This window comes from Natator depressus, chromosome 5 (genome assembly GCF_965152275.1).
Source record: "Natator depressus isolate rNatDep1 chromosome 5, rNatDep2.hap1, whole genome shotgun sequence".
Lineage (NCBI taxonomy): Eukaryota > Metazoa > Chordata > Testudines > Cheloniidae > Natator > Natator depressus.
This window is the reverse complement of record NC_134238.1, coordinates 107,209,787-107,227,431: the sequence shown is the minus strand read 5'-3', so window position 1 is coordinate 107,227,431 and position 17,645 is coordinate 107,209,787. Positions and strand designations below refer to the sequence as shown.

Below are 17,645 nucleotides of genomic sequence, written 5' to 3'. Positions count from 1 at the left end.
TGTAACTTTGTGATGCACAATTTTTGTTCAGGAGACATTTTCATGGCGTTATGTCAGGGTATGATATTAAGTAAATTGAGTTTTCCACTGAATGCATCCAATGAAGTGAGCTGTAGCTCACGAAAGCTTATGCTCAACTAAATTTGTTAGTCTCTAAGGTGCCACAAGTACTCCTTTTCTTTAAGTAAATTGAATAATTCAACAAACATAAAACAAGTTAAGTGTGGATGAAACAGGGAATCATTGGCATTTTTGGTGTTGCCTGTCGTCATAACCAGCCTTGTACTGATAAGCTGAAGCGCAAAAAGGGCAGGTCCTTTCCAGCTCGAGGTTCTGTGATCTAGCTCAGAGTGGCAGTGGAGGGATATACAAGGAAGACCTGGATAGATCTGATACAGTTTTCTGTCTGAGGGCTATTTTCCCTGACTGAGAAAAAAGATTGCTGTGAAATAACAATTAAAGCATCATGCACCGAAATACTTATTGTCCTTTGATTTTAGCTATGTCAAGTAACATACAGGAGTTACATACACAGATAAGGGCTATTTGAAAAGGGGGAAAAAAGAGGGGTATTGTTCTCTTGCATCAGAAAATGCAGCGAAAAAGCTATGCTAAGTATCTAGTTTCTGTATGGCCTCTAATCTGTGTTTTGTGGTGAATGGGACTAGAACATTAAACAACAACTGGCCAGAACTGATTTTGTGTTAATTGCATGGTCTAAGGTGACAGCTACATAATTTAGAAGCTCAGAGTTCCTGCCTTTGCCCCTGGCTAAGTTTTAACTAGGCTAATAATCTTTTTCTTTCTTAAAGGAATTTTATAACTTATTTTCTTTTTTAAATTTCTTTGTTTTTTCCAATGTGGTTTTTTCTACTACACATTAATCTTTCTTAATATTGTTCGTTACAAATAAACCAAACCTACTTTCACCCCACACTAGTCACCCCCTCCCCACTGTCCCTCTCCCTTTAAAAAATACAATTCCTAAGTGAAAACTCCCAGGCACCCAGAGCCACACACAGTGCAGATCTTATGGCCTGATCCAACTCCCACTGATTTCAGTCCTCAGCAATTAAAGTTCTTTTGTAGGGTATTCTGTACTGTAATTGGGAGCTATTGGGCCTATTTCTGATGTTATTTATGGTGGTTTTACACCAGTATAAATCCACTGAAGTCAAGGGAGTTACTCCTGATTTACATCAGATTAATTGTGATTAGAATCAGGCCCATAGCATGCACAAAGATTTCTGTACCATTCACAAGTTCTAAATAAGTAAGATCATGCTGGAATATTTCCTACAGATTCTTTTAAATTGCATATTGGTTATTTAAAGACTGTCTTAAATCCTGCTGTTTGATTGTGGATTTAAGACATTTTTGGGCCAAAGTCTTCGCTCAGAACAGGTGGTCAGCTCCTGTAGTCTTCAGTGAGAGTTGCACAGGTGTATCTGATGGAAAGACTGAGCCTTATTAAGTTTCCATAACACACAAGTTTGGAAGGATACTATGATATTTCAGGTACACTTTTGTAGTGCCTGGAATGTATATTTCTAGCAAAGCAACACCTGGTTTAAGAATGGCACAAATTTTTAAAAAGGAGCAGACTGTTTCAAAATAATGTTTGTGCTCCTGTTGATGTGAGACAAGGCATCCTGCTTTGAGATGATTTTATCCACTGATTGCTTGAATGACTTGCAGTAATAATTCCCAGATTTAAAATTGGCCTTATTCTGAATGGAGAACGTCACGCTCAGGGCTCTCACTTTCATATTTTTCATTTTCATGCTTTGGTATAACGGAAAAGGATCCCTTATGTCCTCTGATTTTGCAGCCACAGTGTAAGTGACTGAAAAAAACAAGGTTATCATTCTTAAAGACTTAAAGAGACAGCATTGTAATGAACAAAAGGGAGACAATGGCAGGAACATATGGCGTGTATGTGTGCACTGATATAACAGCATTGCCTGTGTAACCCACACACCTTCTAGGTGTGGTGTTGTGTCCCATCTAGTGGCACTGAGGCCACTTAGAGAGAGATATAAAATGAGTCTGCTCTACAGCCTGAGCTAACAGGCAGTTGGCTGTTAGCTCATGTGGTAGAGGCTCATGCACTAAGCTTCAGAGGCCCCAGGTTCGATGCCACCCCCCCCCCCAACGATCGGGGTCTGTTAGTGTTACACCTTCAGGCACAATTGATTAAAACAAGCCTATGACAGACAGTGACAACAGGACAATAGGTCTATCATCCAGCATTTCAAAGAGAAGAAGCTTCCCACGCCATGCCCCTCCACATACTCTGCCCCCCACCCTCCCATAAAAAAAGCCAAGTTCTTCACTCATGTTTTCCACGGGTAATGAGAGAAAACTGCCTAATTCTGATTAACCCTCTTCATGCACACACACATCCCTTACTATTTGACACAGGGCAACTAGTTCTGCATGAGAGCACATAAGAATGGCCATACTGGGTCAGACCAAAGGTCCATCTAGCCCAGTATCCTGTCGTCTGACAGTGGCCAATGCCTGGTGCTTCAGAGGGAATGAACAGAACAGATAATCAGCAAGTGATCCATGCCCTATTGCCCATTCCCAGCTTCTGGCATATTTACCTATGTCATTGCCCTGAGTTTATGGAACAGTGTCCAGGAGCACAGAAAATAGATCAGCTCACTCTTAGTCAGAGTCAAGAAATACATGTAAGTATGATGTGGGTGAAAGCAGCATTATGACCCAGACCCTGGAAATGCTTCTTATCTGGATAGACAGTAGGGCTCTTCACTTTTTCAGGCACATAGGCAGCACATAAAGTAAACAATAATGTTCCCAAACAATATCACTTTTTAACTAGTTCTCATCCTGCAGTCACGCTGCCCAGACTCTGATTCCATCATGTCTTGCAAGCTAAATAGTGTTGGGTTCTGTTAATAATGCTTCAGGGGACACACCTATCAGTTCATCCCTGTATCTGATTGTATCTTGTCTGTGGATTAAAAGAAAAGTTTTCAGTGTGACCCAATGACCCTGTTAGAGAGCTCTGAACTACTGGAGATGCCATCAGTTGGGTCAGATGTAAACCTGAGGGCCTGACCCCTTGCAATCATTGACAAAGTGCTACAGGATAGTTAATGTTCTAGTCAAACCCAAAAATCAGTAGTCATGCTCTTCCTACCTAAACACCCTCTGTGTCTTAAGAAATTGGCATCTTATCTGTAACTGGTCAAAGGTTTAGAAGGTGAGAAGCAGTCCCCGTTCTATGGTAGCTGTGCCTCATTCATTCTGCATTGGCTTGCATAGATGAAAATGTTATGCATCTAATCCACAGTCATTCTGTCTTTTGGCACTCAATGCACAGCTTTAAATGTTGCAGCGTGGCAGCACTCATGAATTGTCAAAAGTGCGGTAGGAAAGGCCATGCTAGAGCTAGCATTATCTCTTCAACTCCCTCTACAGACTTCTGTCTTCAGCCAGGAAGTTTCTCCTCAAGACTGAAGCCAGGGAGTTATCTCATTCCACTTCTTGACCTACCCCTCCCACTGCTAATGTCCTCTAGCAAAGAGAGGGTCTGGCAATAGGGAAGACCCCTAACAGTCTCCACTATAGGTATGTTTAGAGGCTGGGATGAGGTGTCATTCTAAGGATACCAGGATTACAGCTGATATACTCTAATAATTGGCACTGCAAGATACATGCCAAACTTCAACAACAGGTATCCAGATTCAATTGTTAGTTCTATCCATTACACATCTGTGTAGGGTAATTTAATGCCTAATCCTGCAGCCCCTTACTCAGGTGAGTTATCCCATTAAGGGTTTGAATGACTGGGCTCCTGGGCTGTAATTTCTTAGCTGTGGAGACTTTGTCTCCTTTTATTTTTCCATAAAGCACCATGTACTGCAGAAACAATTCAGATTAGTAAATAAATTGAAATCCAAAAAGATGTCGAGGTGGATTAAGTAGCTGTTTAAATAAACTGCAAGTAAGTACATTTGGAGGGTTTTTTCCTTCAGAACAAGTTACAAATGTACATAGTTATGAACAGAGAGAATATATTTCTATTCATTCCTGAATAATTGCACTTATTATGGTGATTTATTTTTGTCCTGGGTTGCCCTTGTTTGTATGTGTTAGGAAATGCTGATTTGGAAACACCACGTGTAGGAACTGCAGACGGGAACTCAGGAAGCGAAACAAGTCATCTACAATGCTAGCTGGCTACCCATGATTAAATAAAATGTTATATGGATTTTTTTCTTGAAGAGAAAAGAAAACGTATTTTACAACATATAAACCAATCAGGAACTTGAGTGTGAATCAAAGCACTTTGCCCCACTTGCCATCCTATAATTCAAGACATCCCAGAGCTTTCAAAGGAAATTTTTGTTTCAGCTGCCATCTTGGTGGGTGGTATGACAGTCTTTTGAGGAGTTGTGTCTACCTGCCTCTGCTATGGGTGAAATTACAAGGAAGCTAGTAATGTAGACTATTGCATCCATGGTTTTAACAGAGTAACTTGCTCATTCACTGCGATCATTCATAAATCTTCACTGTATATATTTACATTCTATAAGTCAGGTGGGCCAGAATACATTACTGCAATGTGCTTTTGGTTTTGGTCTTTCTCAGAGTTAAGTATTAGTTCACATTTGTAAAATCTGTTGTTTCCAAAGTTTTTGAAGATATTTTTCATGAAACTGTTAATCCTCTAATGATGCAACATGTGAAGAAAACCCTTCTAAGAAAAGGAGGATACTTGATTGATTTGCACTTATTGGGACACAAGGATAGAAAAAAGGTAGAGTCATATGCCAAGTCATTTTCAGTGCCAGTATATAAAAGCTTGACCGTGTCATTCTTAATGGACAGCACAGATGAAATGCAGACTATTTAAAAATACTTTGCAACAACATAAATCAATTTGTTCTCTAATCAGCTCAGCAAATTACTTGCCTTCTTGGAGTCAAATCCGGACCAACTGTGAGTGAGTCCAATTCTGGGGAAGCCAGTGGAGCTGTACTTACACCTGGTCTGAATTTGATGTGGTAATGATTTCTTATAACACCGTTTTTAATCCAGAAAGATGCCAACACACTTTATAAATGAATGCTGTAACAAATCTTTGCCACCTAAATTTTCACAATTATCGTATGTTGGATACCACAGTCACTTGGAACTTCACATCAATGTGGGCGTAGGATCATAGTAGGATCCTCCTACTATGAAAGCACAGAATTCCACCTCTTGAACTAAAGAAGTATTTCCATGAATTGCTAGCTATGACACACAGCTGAGCAGTGTGATTCCGTCCAGTTAAGGACAGTACACATTAGCTACACATTAGCTGATTACTGGCAATGTACTTACTGCACCACTGATGGGACTCAGCAGGCAAATACTGCAGAGCACACTGGATGCAATGTTTGAAGTACGCTAGGAGGAGAAGGCTCATCAGGTCGTTAGCTGTTATCATGGGTCTCACTGTTATGTGGTGAGATGGTGCTGAACCATATTGTGGTGTAGGGACACAGCAGAGAAGAAATATATTTGGAATGTGTTTCAAGCAGGTCCGCAGCCAGTCACATATTTGTATACAAGCTTACCTTTGCATCGGTTATGGAGGTGGGTAGGGGCAATCCTTGGTGCTCCCTACCCACATTCTTATTCAGACTTGACCAGGTTGGAGAATTTGTGGGGTTGGAATACAAAATGGGGAAGGGGTAGAAGGACCTGATGCTATATCTTTCCACTTAGAGGATTTTAAGGCACTCCAAAAGATAGATGGGAGTTTGTATAAAATCTGTTTCCTACTGTTCAACAGTCTGTTCTCCAAGAGAGTAGAAGTAGCTGCTGGTGATGTGATTGGTATCTTTTCTCCAGGGATTTAGCAGGGGGTGACTGCTGATTTATTTAAGTTAGTTTTCAAGCTGGAAAACTTTCCTAAAAAGCAGATCTCATACCTGACAGAGAGAATTTCGAGGAGAGGTGAAGTGTATAAGCAGGTTGTTAGCCAAGAGTGAAAGCTTATGTTCATGGCTGGCACTTTTAACTTCTTCAGTAAATAAAGATGATCAAAGGGCAATCGCTAGGGGCTCAGTGACCAATGCATACAATTATGGGACTAATGAAAAACTCTGACAGGTCGCTGTTGCAAGTTTAAAGGATCTGGTTGTACGTTCTTAGCCAGTTCTGTCAGAGTTGGATTTTGCTGAAATAGTCTGACCCATGCATATAATTTGAGACCAAAAGTGAAAGCTTCTAGGGTTTCAAATATATATTAAAACAAACAAACAAAACCCACCACCCTAGGAAATAGTCAAATGTTTTCTCTGAGTTGAAGTTTAGAGGGCCCAAGTACTTAATCATGTGCTTAAGATTAAGAATGTGAGTAGTTCCATTGAGGTCACATGCTTAAAGCTAGGTACATGCTTAAGTGCCTTGCTGAATTGAGGCCAAAGTGAGTGGTTCAGTCTTGTGGTATTGTAGGAAGTAAATAATGTTTAACAATTTCCTACAACTACTGTTGGCTGCTCAATAAAATATAAAGTCAGACTGATCAGTATTGTAGGGAGCAGTGGGGCCAGTCTACTGGGAAACACTTTAGCAAGGACTTAACTGTTGCCATTAAGGAAGGGAGGCAATGAGAGGTCGGCAGTTCTGGATTTTTATCATTTTGGGGGAAAGACAACTGGTGGCAGTACAACTTTCATTAGTTTGGACATTCTGTATAAATAGGGAGTGAGAGTAAATTTCTCATAGAAACTTAAGGAATGTCTGTCAGAACCTGTAGCTTTCCCATCGTGGAGATGTTTAAGAGCTTATCAGATTTAATTAAAATACAGTCATTCTCTAAACTTTGTGAAACATCTTTGATTAGTTTGGGAAATTTTAAATTCTGCTTTCAGGTGTTAAGGAGATGAGGGTCAACTAAACACCTAGCTAGCTAGGTGGACTTTTTGACATTAGAAAGACTGTTTTTCCTGAGAAGAGTACAGCTGCTTTTTAAAAAGGTCCTTCATTTATAAACATGTCATTCAAAGAACCACAGGCAAAATAAACTTACTGGTACTCAGTTTATCCACCTCAGAAGCATGAAGGTTAACTCTAACTAAGAGCTTTAAGAGACATCAAGTCATTTTTATTTCCTATTGTTTTCACTGACATATTTGAAAATAATTCATTTTCCCTACAAATATTTCCCTTTTCCATTGATCGATTGGTTGCATCAGCCTCTTCTCAGCTTTGACAGGAGCAGCAACAACAATTTTAATGTTGTAGTGCAACATCATGCCATACACTTATGTTCGTGCTCCAGTTAACCTGCTACGGCTGAGCCAGCGGAGGGAGAATAAAGGATTGGGTCTTGGTAAGGTCTATTAAATTGGAGGCTAGTGATTTTTTTTCAATGTATCATTGCAATGCAGTGGTAGATTTAACAAACAGACAGCTGCTCCACTCCCCTTCATTCAGCTATACTGAGTCTGGAGAACTATTTCTATTTCCATTTGGAACCTACTTAGCTATTGTCTTGATACACCAATCAGACTAGAATCCAGTTCAGTCTCTCCTAGCTGTGTTGGCACCACAGTGCTACCAGTAGTAAAAAGTAGTTGTATATCGGATTCTATATGTACTCCAGATTTAGTGTGTGTGTATGTATACTTCAAGTCAGCGGGAACAACTCGGAATTCATATAAGGAGCAGATCTGTTGAGTGAGATGGTGCCATTTTTAAATTATCCATTTTCTGACCACTTAATGTTGCCTAGAGGTCAAGTTAGTTTACTATTTGACATGACCTGCAGTTGTGGGACTGATGACAGATCTCTTTGCCTGTCTTTTCAATAGATGCTCACTGCTTCATGCCATTTTTTCCTCTATCTTTTGCAGGATTAGCAGACATTTAAAGCACGCTGAAAGCACATCCATCATTTTTGTCACGATTGATCAACGAGTTTTATTAAAGCCCAAGAAGACTTTGAAAGGTGCCCTTGTCCAAATTTCAATCACAAGGGCATATCTTAATAGAAAACATACAGTACGTTATTGCCTGAGACTAAAGTCGTTCCCCTTGGTTATATGGTGAAACTCTGCTGGAGAACGAAGAGAAGACCTCTTTTGTTTAGGACTTTTACTAGTTGAAGGGAACTGGATTTCCCTAATAATATGAAGCCTTTTGAGAATAGCAGTTTGTTTCCACTGCTCGCTGTTATCCTGAGATGCGTCTGCTCCTCCTTTATCAGTGTCAACCTTGGGGTGAAAGTGATGAAGGGCCAGTCTGTCTTCCTGTCAGAAGATGACCTGCAGTTTTCCATTCCCAGAGAGAAAGATGCTTGCAAAGTGGAAGTTGTGATTAATGAGCCAATAACACAGAGGGTTGGGAAACTAACTCCACAGGTATGTAGGATCAGAATTTTACTGCAATGTTGTCTCTTGGGTAGGGTGTGTGTGTGTCTTAAAGGCCATGAAATAGTTTTATTGTAAGGAACAGTCATCTGAAAGGGTGGGGTAATAATGAACAGGCATAGTAATACACCACCTTTGTGAGTGAGATTTAATTTTTTATTAAAAATAGCTGGTTGGATGAGAATTATATCCCTAGTGCTGAAAACATTTTGTTCATGAGTACAGTAACACCTGCACATGAAGGTGGAGTTGACCAGTATCTGGTTTCCACTGTGATGAACTAAATCAGCAGCTCTTTCAAAACTTTCTGTTAGGAGCCAGTGTGTAGCCTACCAGCTGCTTGTTTGTGTTTAGTGAGGATAACCAGTGTCCCTAGGGTAATGCATAGAAGGCTAAAACTCTTTACATTTTAGTCACGCAGTCACTACATTGGGAGCAATTAAAAAATAATCATCAGATACATTAAGCACATTGCATACAGTGTTTTGTTTGTTTTGCTTCTCAACCACCAGATTACTAACAGATGGGAAATATATAAAAGGATTTTGTTATCTCTCTACATTTCTAATATGTAGCAACATCAAAGTGTACTTCATATATCACCTTTCATCTAATCTTTCTGGTAAATTCCACCATCTGAGTTTATTAGAAAGAAGCTATTAGTAGTAATAAGCATGGACAAACTGGCACGGATAAAAGATGAATAGATGCAAAACAAACCATAATCAAACTGTATTTCCCCCCAAGATTGGAAAAGGTAGGGTTAACTTTAATATATGCAGTCTAGTATATGTATAATCTTCTCCTTGCTTCCTGGTTTTGCAAGCAGAAGTATCAAACTACCCAGAGTAAATCTCTTTCTTGAAGTATTTGTGGTCTGGATAACAATTTTTTCACACCAGAGTTGCTTATCTAAACTGAACCAAAACTTTGAGAGTTACATTTTGTCTCTGTGCATGTGCAGACTGTAAGGGCAAGGGGAGAAGGCTGGAGTAGTGGTGCTGGGGTATTACTCCTGTACATGCTGCTCCCACTACAGCTTCTTTGTGCCACTCAGGTGACTAACTGCTCAGGGAGGATTCTCCCAGTGTGTAAAAATCCTTGTGTGGTTCAGAGACCCTGAATTAGCTTCTACATGCCCCTCCTTTTGGACCCTTTGATGCTGGGAGCATGTATAGGAGAAAAGAGGGGAGTGGCCAGGACTTCTCTATGTCCTAGTGAATCTCCCAGGGCTGGAGTGGCTCCTTGAGAAACAGGCAGCTGGGCAAAAGTTAGAGCAGACCTAAAGATGTTGTAACTTACTTTGGGGGCTGCCTGAGTCCATTGGCTCCAGGGAGTGAAGGCAACATAATGCAACCCTGAGCTGCATTCCTACCCTGAGCTGTGCCAAGCACTAGATTGGAGCCACTTCTCCAGGAGCACTGGGAATGTGTATTCACCACAACCTTACTTCTTGGACACCTGGAAAACAGAGCCAGCAGCTGTCCTCTCACCCTCACCTCCTCCTCTTCCTTCAGTGACCAGGACCCTACTCATAAGGCCTTCTCTTCCAGGGAGGTGGCAGGGGGGCCCTGTACTACCTTGGCTACTTGGAGGAGGCAACAACCAAAGCAAGGAGCCTTCCTCTCCAATCCCCCAGCATCCAGAGGAGCTGGGAGGGCACCCTCTTGGACTGGTGAAGGTGGCCCTCCTTATCAACAAGCAGCAGGGTGGCACCCTCGGGTAGTAGCAGCACCAACGGGGCCACCTGGGTCTAGTCTGGTATGAACGGGCCTGCTCTGCTTTGCTGTTGGGTTTGGAGTCACATGGCTTCATCCTTGACTCTAGCCTCTGCTGCTCTTCCTTTTGCTGGAGGCTGTCTGCAGACTCAGGCAGATGTCACTGCAACACTTCCACTCAGCTCATGTTTTCGATCTATTATTTGCAACCATCAGGGCTAGAAACTTTTTTTGAAATGAAAGCTTTTAATCTAATCACATGACTTTGGGAGGCAGAGTCCTAGGCACTGGCCTAAAGTGTTAACCTAACCTTTACTCTGGTATTAAGCTAGCCCATGGTTGGTGCTGAGCATGCTCTGTCAACCAGTAAATGCTGCAGTCAGAAACTGTCTCTAGTCTGATATGGTTTATTGTCATTAAAGTGAGTAATGTAACAGGAATGTGTGACAATTTAATTATAAATTGTAATTGAAAAGCAGTTGAAGTGGAAAAAATAAAGCTAGACAGTAATTAGGAAAAGATTTAGCTCTCCTTTGTTTTACTTAGGAAATTTATAGACAATTACAGTTGCCTGTTCGTATAAAAGGAGAACATACTAGGAAACATAAAACAGATGTTTCTTTTAGCAAAGCAGATTGTGCCTTTATTTTATAATCACTATCTATCAATGGTAGGAGGCTTATGTAGAAAGGTTCTTCATTTTTTAAAAAATCTCCCTTGTTATCAGTTAAGAACAAGAACTAATGATGTCTTGTAAAAATGTTTATTCATAAGATAAACCTTATCCTCTGGTGGATCACACAGCCTAAACCAGAGATGCATGATGAAAACTGAGTTCTCAGACTGAGGCCAGATGCTCAACCTGTGTTGATCAGTGTAATGCCCTGGATTTTGAAGGAGCTACATTGATTTACACCAGCTTCGAAGCTGACCCTTAAAGTGCAACATTGAACTGTGGAGATCTAGCATGCAGGAAGGGTTTTTTTAAAATTATACACCGTGCATATTTGTTGTTTAGGCAAATGGTCCTAACTTCAGCTGCGTATTCTTTCTTAACATCGTGATTTGAGAACTTCAATTAACACTTTCTAGTTCGCTAATTAAAATAATATTTAAATATCATTCTACTCTATAATAGAGAACATGTATTTCACAATACTTTGATTAATGTTTGTATGTTAACCAAAGTCATCACTAAAAAGAAAAGAGAAAGGCAGGTTAAGGCTGATAAAGTTGTTCACTGTTATGCTATGGACTGAAAAATCACAAGGCACCCTTTTAGGGGTTGCTTAGTTTTTCTTAGACATAGAAGAGAGATTCAAAAGAACAAGAGATTGAAACAGTAGCATAACCACCACATTTCTCACAAGCTACTTCCACACAAGTAAAAGCTAGAACATTTGTTGCAACAATGAATCTGGTTTGATTATTTCCAGGATACTGTAGCCAGTTAAGTCTATCTTAACCCTCCTGTATCTGCTTGGAGAACAAATTAACTCTTTAGTTACTGGACTACAATATTATCTGCTGTGCACCTATTTATAAAATTAAAGTCAGGGGATATATTTGAAGACCCCCAGAAACAAATGACAATTACCACCTGGCTTCAAGTTGACATTCACATTATATTTTTAAATGTTGACAACCTGTTGCAATGTAAATACTTTCATAATATAAAAATAATGTAAATTCTAGTTTTGTGGAATTTACTGAAAGAAACAAAGGCAGTATTTTCATCCAGCATTAGTTAATGACTATTCTATTATCTAAGGGTTGACCAATTGCTGAATGCTGAAGAGCTGCTGCTTTTGATTATGGAAGGCCCAATACTTTTAGGGGAGAGTTGCCTCCTTTGATAGATACACTGATGACATGCATCTTTGTCTTCACATCCAGCATTCATTCAACAAAGCATTTGAGTATGTGCGCGAATCCATCATTATTCTGCAAACCTCTCAAGCATGTCCCGTCAATGGAACTTAAGTGCGTGCTGCTCTGACTGAAACTAACATGTAGTTATTCTTTTTAAAATTGTAGAATACCAGTAGTCCCTTGGTGCCCAATATATCTCTGCTTCTTTTGCTAACTCTGTACCACAGTTCAGGGCAACTGTACCTGTATTTCCTTTAGTGGTCCAGCCAGGGCACCCACTCTCAGGCTTCCAGCTCTCCAGCCATTGCCTTTCTGTGTGGAGACACGTGTCTCTCCTTTCTGACTGGCGTATTTCCAGGCTGCACAGTTCCCTGCCTTCACTGTGTATTTCCCAGCTCAGACAGGTTGCCCAAGGACACCTGCTTGCTTTTCCTTCAGAAATGGTTAACGGATGTAATTGCTACAGTTATAAAGAACCACACAATACTTCCTATGCAAGCCTACTTCATTCTTAAGCTAATATATATACAAGAAACACTCTGATAACATATGTGTTGACTTTACTAAAAAATTACAGAGAAAACATATTAAAAAATAATAAATGAACCAGCATGCATGCTAATGAGCTTACCAGAATTAACCCCAACCCTAACATGGATTCTGGCAGAAGCAGTCCTCCAACCTTCCGCCCAAGGGGAGTTCTTGGAATTACCAGTTCATCATAGTTTCAGCTCAAATGCATTATGCTCACAACATGTTTAACTCACACTTTATACAGTTTGGGGATCTTTGAGAACAGGTAGCTCCTACACAATGGGTATCTTCAAAAGGTTGGCTTTGGAGGGGAGAATTTGCATTCCCCTCACCCCAAGATATTTCCTAGGAAATCCACTTCACACTTATTGTTCCAAAAAAGACCCTGGATGTTCCTAATATCTTCCAGAGATTGCATTAATCTTGTCTTCCTGATAAAGTTCCGTACAATCTCACAATGGTACATAACCCTTTGTATTTCTAATACAATGACCTGCAAAGATGGTCAACTTAATTCAGTGAAGTTTAACTTTTATTCAGTGAAGTTGGTTCAGGAAGTGGATAGTCTGTCACACACTGAACAACCAAAGTCTGACTCCTGATTTGTAGAAACAAAATACAGATTAAAAAGTATCTTTGTTCTAAGAGCACTTCTCTGACAATCAGAGAACAGAAGAAGGAAATGCTGGAACCTGACATTCTTGACAGCATTTACTTATCTATTCTTTCCATCTCAATAGGTATTTGACTGTCATTTCCTTCCTAATGAAGTCAAGTATACTCATAATGGCTGTCCAATTTTGGATGAAGACATGGTCGTGCTTAGGCTGTACAGGTAAGCAGCACTGAAGCATTATGCATTATTATCACTAGTAAAACAACTGTCTTTCATGAAGAAAAAGAAGTCCATTTTTCAGGCAAATAAAAATTCTTCCATTTATGTCTGCAGTAACTACTTATGTACACTGGAAGGCATCATTAACCAATAACCCACACTGCTATCTATTTATAGTATTATCTGTCAAAATACATACAAGAAACACTCTGATAACATATTTGTTGACATTACTAAACATTGGTTTATTTGTATACTACAGGTTTCAGAGTAGCAGCCGTGTTGGTCTGTATCCGCAACAAGAAAAGGAGTACTTGTGGCACCTTAGAGACTAACAAATTTATCTGAGCATAAGCTTTCATGAGCTACAGCTCACTTCATCGGATGCATCCGATGAAGTGAGCTGTAGCTCACGAAAGCTTCTGCTCAAATAAATTTGTTAGTGTCTAAGGTGCCACAAGTACTCCTTTTCTTTTTGTATACTACAGAAACTGACTGATTCTTCCTGTTACTGTTAATACTGACAACAGCACTTACAAAATGCATCACATTCTGAAAGTGCTGCACAGACATTAAGGGTTAGATTCGGCTACCCTTGCTCCCACTGAGCAATGCTTTCCTCCACAAGTAATCCTTTTGACATCAATGGAATTTCTTGTGGAGTAAGGTACCATTCAACGTAAGCGAGGAAATGACAATCAGGCCATAAATAATTCTCATGATCCCTCTTTAGATATCATTTTCCTGGATGAGAAACAAAAACATATTGTCTTGAGAGTTTATGCCCACTGGATTCTGCTGTATCAGGGCCTGAAACAGTCTCTGGTATAAATTAGAGCAGCCCCTTTCTGCTTTAACAGCTGTTCAATTCCAGGCACAGAATCCTCATTGTGCCATGCACAACAGTTCTATCCCTGTCCTTTCCACTGGGGCTTTAAATAATTTGTTCTCTTTTTTTTTTAAAGGAGTATATCAAACTTGCCTTCTGCCACTCTACCACATTCTCTCTATTTATGGCACTAGGTTCTCAGATATGATGGTAATTGGAGCAACATAAGTTTTTAACATATTTATCCTCACAACATCACTATGAGATAGTACAGTACTATTAACCCCATTTGACAGCTGGAGAACTGAGGCACATAGAGGCTAAGTGACTTTCCAAAGGTCACATGGGAAAGTCTTCAGCACAGCAGAACCTTCCAAGACCTTAGTCCCCGAATCATTGGACCATCCTTCTTGTCCATGCCCCAAAGGAATGGTATATAGGAATTGGAGCTGATTAAAGTACCAAGATTGGGGGATAGAATGTTTCCCTTGATGGAATCTGTAGCATGTCAGGGTTCAATATAGGCTCTGTCTTTTACCACCTCTCTCTTTGCTTGTTACTTTCTCTTCCTTGGGTGACTTCCACTGAGCTTCTCCTCCCATCTTCCCTGAGATTCAAGTCTTTTAGAGTCCTGTGTCCATTTTGATGTTAAAGGTGTAACGTTGTTTATCACATCAGATGTGCAGGTCTAACTTCCATAAACATGTGAACAGTGTAATATTAGATCACATAATCCATCTGAGAGAAAGACAGATCAATAAGAGGATGATACAGGGTTTCTAATTGATCTATTAGCATGTACAGAGGAGGTACAGGAAGGCACAGCCAGATGGCAAGAGCTACACAGAAGATTTGTGGATCAGCAATAGTAAGAATGTGTGAAGAAACAGAGCAGAAGCCAGTATTGGAAGAGGAGGAAACTGGAATAGTGGTATAGGAGTGGGGAAGAGAGAGAGAAATCAGGTCCATGAGATAAGTGGAACCAGTTCTTGGGGAGTTTTTTAAAACAAGGAGAACAATTTTGAACTGGATTCTGAAATGAATAGGGAGTCAGTGAAGTCTGACCATGAGGGTGGTGTGATCACGTTTTTAATACGTGTGAAAAGGTAGGATGCAATATTCTGCACCTTCTGGAGTCTGGAGATCTAAGATTTGGAGATGCCTCAGAGAAGGGAGTTCAAATAATCAAGGTGAGAAGACACTGATAAATTTCAGCTGTGGTAAATCTGAAGAAGTGGCATACACTGGCATTGTCATAGAAATGGCATGTACGTAGGTAGCATTCCTACCCTGTGTTTCCTAGCATAGTGCATATACAATGGATAGGGTGCAAACTCACTCGTGTATTTCTGGGAACACCTTTATAGCTCACCTACATGACAGCTGCCATAAAATTCCCTGAGCTTGGTTGTTCCCACCGTTGTTTCCTGAGACCCCTTTGTCCCTGCCCTAAATTCTATATGCTTTATAAGACAATCAAATCCTTTATTATCCCGGATTCAAACAAATAAGAAAGACCTGGTTTGGGATGAGTCTATGGAAACAAGCCAGAGCCCTCAATATCAGGGTAAGTCAGGAGAAAAGTCCTGCATCTCTATCAGGGTCATAGAACTTGACCACCTAGTTATGTGGTGACAAGGAGATGTGCAGAAATGGGGAATTTCAGAGTTGAGGATCATGCTGAATTCACAGCCAATGGAGGGAAGTTGTAATGACATATTACTAATTATTTTTTATCCTTGACAGATTTACAGAAACAGAAACATTCACAGAAATGTTCATCCTTCAAGTTCAATTACTTGAGCCAGATTGTAATATCATCAAAATGAGCACCAATGTGCTGGAGGTCCCTGAGTTTTATGGCCTGTCCAGGGAGATTGACAAGAATGTGCTCACTTTTGACTATGACAAGAAGACAAACCTGGAGTGTACCATCAGACTTGCCTCTTTAGAAACTCTTCTTCCAGCCCATGGTCAACTTGTCATTGGAGAACCTCAGCAAGAAGAGCCTCGTGGAGATCAACCTCATAGCTTCTTCCCTAGATCCAGTATGATATGCTTTAATTGTTTGTATTAACAACATTTACAAAGAGAGTGGGCAGAATACCTGCCACAATAGTTTCCTTCATATACATTGCTAAGATCTGTTACTTAAAATGGATGTGGTGATGCAACTAAGAGTCAGAGAGAGTAGGAGGATATTAGGGATAAAATGGAAGTTAAAATGGAGGTGCTCAGTCCTCCAAAATTGGCTATGTCTTTGTCTGAAGATCTACGATAAAGCTTCTAGGCTTTGGGCATGGTGTTGTTGGATTAATATCTGAGCCAGAATGAAAGGCTAACTTGACCAGAAACACAACAAAGAAACTGAAGTTAGAGCTGGGAAATGTCAGTCAACCCAACACACTTGTTATTTAGGGAGAGAGAGGAGGGAAAGGAGTCCTATGCTATGTTACATTGCCCTTTTACTGCACTTTTAGCTGAGCTAAATTGAACTTTTCTGTACTGTTTATCAAGTTTATTGTTTAAACAAATATTTTACTATAGCTTCTATTGGATTATAGAGCACAGAACAAGTCAAAGGTGCGTGAGTGGGAACTGTGTTCCAGAACTGAAGGTGATTCAGAACACCAAAATGAGCTGTGAGGAATTTTTGCTGATGGGAATTAGATATCAGCATCTTGACCCTCCTTCACCCAACATTGATTATATTCCTATCAGGCTGGACCTCACAGACAGCAGAAGCAAAACTCTGCACAAGGTAGAGTTTTATACAGCTGTGTAGTTTCTGATATTCTGTCATGTTCATGATTTTATTTGTGTGAGTAGACAACGGCCAAATTAATGGGTGCCATAATTCCACTGAAGTAAATGGAGTTACACTGGGGGCAAATGCTACCCAATAACTTGAATACTCAGAGAAGCAACCGCTAAGTATAAAAAGGGGCAGGGAGGGAAGGAGTGGGATGGTGAGGAATAGGAAAAATGATTATGTATGACATCACAACCATTATCAGTAACTGAATTGCTTTGTGTAATAACCTCATAGTGAGAGCCTGTGTAGTGACTAAAGTATAGGACTCAAGGTCAAGGCTTCTATTCTTAGCCCTGCTACTAATCTGACCTTCCTGACCAAATCACTTAAGACCAGTTTTTCAAAAGTAGACAGTAATTTTGGAAGCCCAACTTAAGATATTGAAGAACTGATTTGCAGGGGCCGTGAGACCCACAATTTTAGCTGAAGTCAATAGGAGCTGCAGATGCTCAGCACCTGTGAAAATCAGGCCCTTGGAATCTCAAGTTGAGCACCTAAAAACAGAATCACCCCAAATGAGCATTTGTCTTTAACATCTTTGTTAGTCAGTGTCCCTATTTGTACACTGCAGATAATACCACCTCTGCAACCTACATCACAGTAAGGCAGTGAGCATTAGTTAATGTCAGCATAACTACTTTGA

General features: G+C 40.2%; 1 protein-coding gene across 1 annotated transcript in view; it reads left to right on the top strand.

The window, feature by feature from the left end:
• FREM1 (FRAS1 related extracellular matrix 1) overlaps nucleotides 1-17,645 on the top strand; it is a 103,772-nt gene that overhangs the window by 5,864 nt on the left and 80,263 nt on the right. Inside the window, exons 2-5 of the mRNA XM_074953412.1 lie at nucleotides 7,884-8,390; nucleotides 13,264-13,358; nucleotides 15,934-16,235; nucleotides 16,752-16,948. Of these exons, the coding sequence (XP_074809513.1) occupies nucleotides 8,160-8,390; nucleotides 13,264-13,358; nucleotides 15,934-16,235; nucleotides 16,752-16,948 (825 nt within the window). The 5' untranslated portion in view covers nucleotides 7,884-8,159. The remainder of the gene's footprint in view (nucleotides 1-7,883; nucleotides 8,391-13,263; nucleotides 13,359-15,933; nucleotides 16,236-16,751; nucleotides 16,949-17,645) is intronic.